The sequence below is a fragment of the Haliotis cracherodii genome, unplaced genomic scaffold, assembly GCF_022045235.1.
Source record: "Haliotis cracherodii isolate W230 unplaced genomic scaffold, xgHalCrac1.p SCAF_3, whole genome shotgun sequence".
NCBI classification, from domain to species: domain Eukaryota; kingdom Metazoa; phylum Mollusca; class Gastropoda; order Lepetellida; family Haliotidae; genus Haliotis; species Haliotis cracherodii.
Window position 1 is genome coordinate 55716139 of NW_027266286.1, and position 9525 is coordinate 55725663.

General features: G+C 39.7%; 1 protein-coding gene across 1 annotated transcript; it reads left to right on the forward strand.

Annotated features, from left to right (window-relative positions):
- The first annotated feature begins 5132 nt into the window (after positions 1-5132).
- LOC139474704 (uncharacterized) lies at positions 5133-7026 on the forward strand. The gene is made up of 3 exons (XM_071257803.1): positions 5133-5210; positions 5626-6296; positions 6919-7026. Exons 2-3 carry the CDS (start codon positions 5630-5632, stop codon positions 6993-6995), a joined length of 744 nt encoding a protein of 247 aa, XP_071113904.1. The 5' UTR covers positions 5133-5210; positions 5626-5629; the 3' UTR covers positions 6996-7026.
- The last annotated feature ends 2499 nt before the right edge of the window (positions 7027-9525 follow it).

Genomic DNA, 9525 nt, shown 5'->3' on the forward strand with positions numbered 1-9525 from the left:
ATAGCCTGGAAAGATTATGGTTTCACGCAGAAATATTCATTAGCTGTAGCGTTTGGGCAGGAAACAGTGAGTGAGTGAGTGAGTGAGTTTGGTTTAACGCCGCTTTTAACAGTATTCCAGTTATATCACGGCGTGTCAGCTTAATGTGGGAGGAAAGCCCCAAGTGATGCAGGTCTCAGACCTTTACCACCTCGGTGAAACCCACGAGCATGGGTATGGTGCTGACAAACCCAGAAACATAATCGGGGCGAACCGGGATTCGAACCCACAATCATAGGTTTCTGGCATGCCAAAGGGACGCAACTCTGCACAGCGAATCGCGGCGCCTTAGACGACAGGGCCACCCGTGCCCCCGGGCAGGAAACAAACCTTAGTTGTTTGAGACTAAGTTCAAATTGTTTCCATGGAAACACAAGAAATTAAAAAAATACTTAAAATTGACAAATGTGAAAAGGGAATAGTTGACCATCTGGTCATTGCACAGTTTCATGCAAATATATTTATAAGTATGAGAGTTATAGCTCGAAAACCAAGCCTAGAGTTCTTTGATAGTCGGATTTCTTTCCATGGAAACGTAACAAAATATAATTTAGAAATTCAAAAAAGCAAAAGGTACCAGATCAGCTGATGAACAATGCATATGCCAAGTTTCTTTGAAATATGTAAACGGTTTTCCGAAACGAATCCTGCACTCGTAGGTAGGAATTGTTTCCATGAAAAAATATATAATACTAATTCAAACATTTAATAATAGCTAAAAGGACCAGTTCAGCTGATGACCAGTCCATATGCTAAGTGTCGTTGAAACCATTGTACGGTTTGCAAGTTATGGCTCGGAATAGGATAGGAACGCAAACGCAAATGCGTATATATACACACATATGAATAAAGGTGCATGTGAACGGGGTATAAAGCGCCGCAAGCAGTTGTGCAGAGTTGCGTCTCTCGAGACATATGATCGTTGTTTCGAATTTCAGATTCACCCTGATTTTGTTTCCAGGTATCTTTTACTTTTCACACACCCACTCACCCACTCACACTGTTTCCATGTGTCTAGTTGAGATACACAGAGTTATGTCCCTTCTACCATGTGACACTCGTTTCTGCATTCGTCACCACTCGCGTGTTTCCGTAACCTACAAGAAGCCTGCCCAAGGATGACACGAATTGGTCATGAACCAAAATGCAACTCGAGATATGATGCAAAATGACTGCCAGAAGTAGAATTACTACATCCATACGATGTTAACAATGTTACAGTGTTTTATTTTTGTTTGTTTCTTGTTTTATTGCTTGAAAAAGCTGTCATTGTACTACGAATGTACACCGCATACAGGTAAACCTTTTTGGAGTGAGTGAGTGAGTTTGGTTTTACGCCGCTTTTAGCAATATTCCAGCAATATCACGGCGGGGGACACCAGAAATGGGCTTTACACATTGTACCCATGTCGGTATTCGAACCCGGGTCTCCGGCATGCCGAGCGAACGCTTTAACCACTAGGCTATCCGACTGCCCCTCTATTTTGGAAAACAGCTCATAATGTGTAGAAGAAATTACATGAAAAAGTTTGACTTGATCATGAGGTAAAACGAAAAGGAAAGCACTTTATACATTATGAAGAGGTCATGACTGTCAGTGTACAGGAATGAAGGATGTGATGGCGCATCTTTCCATATCATCCAACTCCCCATCCGCTACCTACAAGAAGCCACGTCCCCTTTCTCGACGGCTGCGAGTCGAAACAGCACAGGCTGATCAGAGTACAACATCAATATAATCCCGTTTATGAAATTAAATACGGTAACGCGGGTATGCTTAAATTGTTGGATTGTCAGTTTCGGACCCGATGTATACGAATAACATATTTGAGGTGATAGAATTTAGGTTGTTACTTGTAGGATCATGTTGGGGTACTGGTGGCCCAGTCGTCTAAGGCGCCGCGATTCGCTGTGCAGAGTTGCGTCCCTTTGGCACGCCAGAAACCTATGATTGTGGGTTCGAATCCCGGTTCGGCCCGATTAAGTTTCTAGGTTTGTCAGCACCGTGGGTTTTACCGAACTGGCAAACGTCTGAGACCTGCATGACATCGGGCTTTCCTACCACATTAAGCCGACACGCCGTGATATAACTGTAAAGTTGTTAAATGCGGCGTTAAACCCAACTCACTCACTCACTCGCTGTAGGATCATGTTCGTTCACATTCAGAAAAAAAGCTCGCTTGACAGTGACGTACTTGTCATTGAGCAATAATTCTTCGTGGATTGTATATGTATTTTGATAATACATCAAACGTTAGAGCACGCATTAACGCTAAAGATAGAATAACAATGTTTGTACCTATCAAAGTTTTGCTGTAAAATATTTACATATTTGTATGTGACATACAAAGGGAGCTAATGCTTTCCGTAAATGCGATAAAACAGAAGTCGGTGTCATACGTTAGATCACGACAATGTTCTCAAATACTGGAATTTGTTGTGTGGACGTGTAAGTATTTAAAGAACAGGGGCGGGATCTGTTCAGGTCATTCCTGTATTTTTGACGACACTCTTCAATCATTTTAAAATTGAACAAGAGTCATCCGAAGATGACATATCCCTCCGACGTGGCATGTCGGTAAACTGTGTGTACCTTCAAACGTATTTAGATTGGCAAGGAAATCTTTTTCCTTGATGCCAAAACCAGGAATATAATGAAGGTTATTAAATATTGGTTCATGTAGCTCACTTTCTGATGATCTCATGAAATTGTAATAACAATAACTTCGCAGATTCGCATATGAATAGCTCTGTAGTAGCCTCATGACACAAAGGCATAAAGAGAATGTACTAGATTATGTAGCTCACATCACATATAGTATATGATATCGGTAAATAGTACACCTTAGAATTATATGTCAGGGGCTACAAATTAAAAAGATTAAAATCTGTAAATAACAAACTGCACTACTAGTGAACATGATTGATATGTGCATAAAGTTTGGTGAATCTCTGTCACATGGTTTAGAAGAAATGCTCCAGACGAGGACATTACCCTACTAGTACGTTCATCAATTTTCAATTTAAATTGAAAAAAAAAGAAAAAATCTGTTAATAGCAAAGGCACCACTACATAACCTGCTTGATAGGTGTAAAAACTTTTGAGAAGCTAAGTTGTATGGTTCGGGAGATAAGGTCCGGACAAGAGCACTACCCTCAAATTTCCAAAGTTCATAATATTTCCATGGAAACGACAAAACCATAAAATTCGAAAAATCTCTAAATAGCAAAAGGTAATTCTACTGAGCCTGATTGCTAAGTGTACCAAGTTTTGTGAAGCTAGGTTGTACGGTTTAGGAAATATGCTCCGGACAAACAATGACTACAGACGGACAGACGGACAGACGGACGGACGGACAGACGGACATACTGATGGCTATATATAACAAATGTAATATTTATTTGCGGCGGTGTAAAAATTACACGATAAGCCGCTTCAGTATCAGTTTCAGTGAGCGACATCTTCCTGTGATTTACATGTACAGCAACTGTCCAAAGTTAATTCAGTACGTACAAGGAACGAATTGATTATTTATGATTTAACAGAAACATTTGATAATTTACATGTATGTTAATAACAACTGTGTGAAACTATAGACCATTTATTCTATTAGTGTGAAATTGTTACTAATATATGACACAAAATAGAAAAATGGATTCTCTTAATACAAGTACTAATACAGTTTTCAAATCTAAATATTATATTAGGCATAAAAAGGTAAAAGCAACAATACTATTAATGCAATCATATTATTGGTTTAGAAAATCATTTATAGACCTGGAGAGGATTAGATATAATGGCCTCACTAAATTTATTATTTTTCTAGTGGAGAAAAAGAAAAGTTCTTTTCTTTCTGGTCATCTCTACACTGACTGTTGAAGGAAAATAATTTGTTGAATGTACCTTAATGTACCTTAATGTGCCTTAATGTACCTTAATGTGCCTTATCTATAAATGTTAAGTATAAACCTGTATTGACGATCTATATTGTTTCCAAATTGAATGCATATCAAAACCTATGCACGTATATTGTGATGTTCTTATTAGCTTTCATTTTACATGTACCTTTTTTTTAATACAGTATGTACTTATATATACACAGCTATCAATTTCAGCAATATGTAATTATGCATAATAAATGTATTGATTCATATTAAGTCAAACATAATATGCGTACTGCATCAATAATGTAACATTTGTTGCTTGCCTGTACCTGGAGATACAGGAAATTAAAAATAAACAAACTTATGAGGGGTAAAATGGTGTTTTACGGGGAAATAAGAATACGACACAAATGCAAAATTATATACAAAGCGTGCCCATAAGATTGTTTTAAACGATCGACCTTTTTAGGAGGCGGGAAAGGGCCAATGCACAGGAAAAAAGAAACAGTGAATTATTTATAGATTGATTCGTCAGACCTATTGTCCATACCTTAACAAAACAAATACAATTAGATTGCTTCTGCTACTGAAAATCGTCTTCCGGAGGCAAGCGTATCCACTAGCCTGTATCAAAGACCTTGATAAAAACGCTAGTGGACGCTCTTGCCTCGGGGAGATGCTGAAAATACGCACAATGATATTGCATAATCACCATCACCCAAAATAACTCGTTTGATTATAGTCTTGTCATTTGTGCAGACAGATATAGAGCTGTATCATGCTATGTTGTTATTGAGGGTCGACATTACGACTACCCGCGTCATGAAGATGAGACTCCGTTTCCTAATGAGTAACATCTCCACGCTTTGTCACATCTTAGGTTATCTATAGTTAAGTCTCCATGATCGCCCTGTCATCCCCGCTATCAGGGTCGTGACGTCATGACAACACGGGAGATAACTCTTGTTGTTATTGTCCTGTACTGTAAAGATCAAACCTGACACCGAAATAAATAGGTCACAGGAAGTTATACGTGAACTAGAAGGGAAGCCCGCTCCACCTGAGCGGATGCTTCCAATTGTCCTCCCAAATGACACGACCCTCCTACGACGAGCAAAGAGCAAAGAGGCTGTGTCATGAATGGCACCACCTACTGAATCACCCACGGAAACAATGTTGCAGAATGACAAGGTTTCCAGCTTCCCTATATAATGGTACAGACTCAGTGTTCAACATAGAAGCTGAACCGAAGCTGACCTACCTACAGTTCTATATCTCAGAGAAAGGTAAGCCTTTCTGTCATTAATATTATGACATTTTATTCATTTGCATTTCTTGTATGGATAAGATATTCAGATGCAGATTTTTGCCTAAAGTACAAATAATATTTTTATCGTTGAAACAGGCTATCAGTGCTTCAGTACTTTTATTATATAATTATTATTATAAATATTGATTTTGCTTTCAATGTGTTTTCGCGAACACCTGGTATTATTACTGATTTTCAGTGATTCATGCGTAAAGCTTTCACCTTGGCTTTGCTTTTATGCCCTTAGGAATCAAATAATGTTTGATATATTACTATTGTTGTCACTTAAAATCAACCTTACACATCCAGAATATATTTTAATTATAAATATTGCGGATTTATATGTTGGGAAAATAAAAACCCATAAAACTTAAGTCTTATCTCTAATTCAGAAACATGCAGTCCTCCATCGCCCTCCTGTGCCTCGTTGTCCTGGTGTGCGTGCACTCCACCGTGACCGACACCCTGGACACTCAGGACACCCACCTGTCACGTCATAGAGGGGTGAGATCTGTGGGGGACATCGTAGACGGACTGACCACCAAGTTCAATAAATATCTGTCATCTGTTTTCGACGTGGACGAGGACGACTTCAAGGACATCCTGAAGGCGCTGGGGAAACTGAAGTTGGCGGTACTGAAGGCACTCCTGAATAAATTCTTTGACTTGAAGGACAAGCACCACGATTTTGGAAGCGCAGACAATTTCCAGAGAGTTTCCCAGATGATGGAATCCTTGGAGGCAGACATTCAACAGCAGGAAGTAACCAGCGGTGTCACTCAGGCCACCAAACTGTCACGCCCTGTGGATGGCATCGTGGACGGACTGACCACCAAGTTCAGTAAATATCTGTCATCTGTTTTCGACGTGGACGAGGACGACTTCAAGGACATCCTGAAGGCGCTGGGGAAACTGAAGTTGGCGGTACTGAAGGCACTCCTGAATAAATTCTTTGACTTGAAGGACAAACACCACGATTTTGGAAGTGCAGAAAATTTCCAGCGAGTGTCCCAGATGATGGAAAAGTTGGAGGCAGATATTCAACAGCAGGAGTCATCCAGCGGTGAGTATTTTGTAGTTCAGTCTAGAAGTATTACCGCTATTAATCGATTCCAAAAAATAGCGATTGGATAATACAGATACAAACATATTACGAAACCATTTCTATAATTGTTTGCATGTCAAAGTTGTTTGAGACAGCCTATTTCTATACCAGATGACATTAACGGATGTTTGTAAGCAAATATGCATCAATATATCAAATTAATAAATAATCGTAGCAAGTAACCACTTATATTAGAAGCCTATAAGATTAACATGAGGTGTTTTATGACATGAGTGAGTGAGTGAGTTAATGCTTTACGTCATCACATCGGCAATATTTCAGCCATATCGTGACGAGTTATGACATGAAGATGCATGGTAGAAAATAAGCTTTAACTATGCATATTGGTAACAGTATTAACTTGTTCTTTTGTTTGGTTGTTGTGTTTCTTGGTTTGTTGTTGAACGCCGCAATATTCCAGCTGTATGACGGCGTCTGTAAATAATCGCGCCTGAACCAGACAATCCAGTGATTGACAAGATGAGCATCGATCCACGTCAATCATGGGTTGCTGTTGACCTGATTCTTCAAGAGTACACTAATTTGGAATGATATGTGATGTGTTTTTGTCTTATTTCAGGGGCGCCTACACCTTACGTTACCATGACGTCATTGACAATTCCACTGCTGCCAGTGATAGCTAAAGTTTTAAACTGATCTGTGAGGAATGTGTTATATTGTGTGTTGATGTCAGGGAAATAAAAATTCTTTTTTTTTAAACATGTCTATGTGTTTTTCTTCTGGTGCCAGAGAAATACAAATTTCTGTATTTAATGTACCACGTGAATGAGTTCAGTTTAGCTTAAGACCAATTTGAACAGTTGTTCAGTTATATCACAGCATATCAACTTGATTTGGGAGGAAATAGAACGATCACATGTATGGTGCTGACAAACCTGGAAACGTTTTTAGGTTGCATCAGGGTTCCGAACCCACGACTATAGTATTCTAGCCCGCCTAGGGGATGCAGTTCTGCACAGTGCATTTCGGCGTTTCAGACGACGGGTCCACCCTGCATGTACACATGATGTTGAAGGCGTTGTCCGCAATGAGACTAATAACATAGAGGAGTATATCACAGCACATCAAACGCTCAACTCAAACATCGTGACACTGTAATTTGACAATAACTGGATATCCCATGTTATATATCGACAATATTTCACACAATGTATATTTATACACATACTGTGAATAATCGAGGTTGGGATAGATAACCTAGTGATTGATATAGTGAGCATCGTCGTCGGTGTACGATGACACACAATCAACCAGGACACCGAGCCTGACCTTCCGAAACATCTGGTTGCCAATAACGACCATCCTAAGTGGGATAGATAACCTTGTGATTGATATAGTGAGCATCGTCGTCGGTATACGATGACAACCAACCAACCAGGACACCCAGTCTGACATTCCGAAACATTCGGACCAATTTCGACCATCATAGGTTACTGGGGACCAGTTCTATCACAGAACCCCCCGATCTATAAGAAAGTCGTAGATATACGACCCTTGATATGAGTATGTGTTCGGTAAATCGAATATTCGATAACACGGACGTTCTGTACTTAAATACACGCACTGACATCACTGACCTGGCTATATAAACAGTAGGCATCACACTATACACACAGTGGCAGTGGCAGTGAACAACCTAGCGCAAAAGAAGTAATCATCAAGTGTCTCAAGTGCATATTTAACCTGTGGTTCTGGTGATGGCGGGGCGGTCGGGTAGCCTAGTGGTTAAATCGTTCGCTCATCACGACGAACACCCGGGGTCGATTCCAAATCTGGGTACAATATGTGAAGCCCATTTCTGGTATTCCCTGCCATGGTATTGCTTGAATATTGTTAAATAAAAGCGGCGTAAAACCATGTTCACTCACTCACCCCTCCAAACAAGGGTAGACAGAATGTCGAAGGGAGCATATCGTCAATGCGATATATTTGCCTCACCAAAATAAGAACTAAATCTTTATAATGCTTTAACAGAAATATTCAGTTTCCGACATAGAATTATAAACGTTCTTTGGTTATAATACGATACAGGTGCCATACATATAGGTGTTATGAATTTAGAACACGGTTATTGTGTGAGACACGAAATGGCAGACATCAGCCCCATTGTTGAGTAACAGAGCTACAAAGTTCATATACTGACAGGAAATCTAAAATATCCGTGTGCGACAAACCGTTTTGGTTATATAATTTCCTTATCTATCAGGTGCAGGTATGTAATTAAATTGTCGAACTGACCTTTGTCATGTCGGTTTGACCATGTGCGTGGCCGCGTGACGTGACGTACCTTTTGACACACACTGACCTGTGGAGATGAAGGTCAATCACTGTATTTCCTTTACTGCATTTACTGCCTCACTAACTCAAGGTTTGACTCTAATAAACATCAGTAGTATCAGGAATATAAAAATGCAATGTTCACAAACACAGCGTTCATATTCATTTCCCAAAACGCACCTCTGTGCTGCATTGAAAGGGTCCTGATAAAAAGCTCGATTTGTCCTAAACATCAATGCCAATCACAGCAACAGAAGAATATATATTACGTGAACTACAGATTATAACTGTTTAAAAGTATTACTGTTAAAAAGTATTTAAAGAATAAAATAATGGAAACAATGAATATGCAATTTAAACTGCCGGGCAAACGAAGTATAGACGTTTAACGTGGATTTGACCAAAAAAAACTTACAAACGTTATCAAAACGTTCCTAGACTGAAAACAGTCTTCGAAACACTGCAAGTGGAAACGAGTAATGTTTCCTGGCAGTTTATATTGTTTAACATAGTTCCTCACACACACGCATGCACAATTACTGTGTCATGTACACCTCCTTACACACGCGCATGCACAATTACTGTGACATGTACACCTTCTCACACACGCGCATGCACAATTACTGTGACATGTACACCTTCTCACACAAACGCATTCACAATTACTGTGACATGTACACCTCCTTACACACGCGCATGCACAATTACTGTGACATGTACACCTCCTTACACACGCGCATGCACAATTACTGTGTCATGTACACCTTCCTACATACACGCATGCACAATTACAGTGACATGTACACCTCCTAACATACACGCATGCACAATTACTGTGACATGTACACCTCCTTACACACGCGCATGCACAATTACTGTGTCATGTACA

What these genes read in the sequence shown, in the direction of transcription:
- LOC139474704 (XM_071257803.1), top strand. Translation starts at nt 5,630, where the DNA reads ATGCAGTCCTCCATCGCCCTCCTGTGCCTCGTTGTCCTGGTGTGCGTG. An exon ending in ACAGCAGGAGTCATCCAGCG is followed by an intron (nt 6,297 to 6,918) that starts GTGAGTATTTTG and finishes GTCTTATTTCAG; the next exon opens with GGGCGCCTACACCTTACGTT.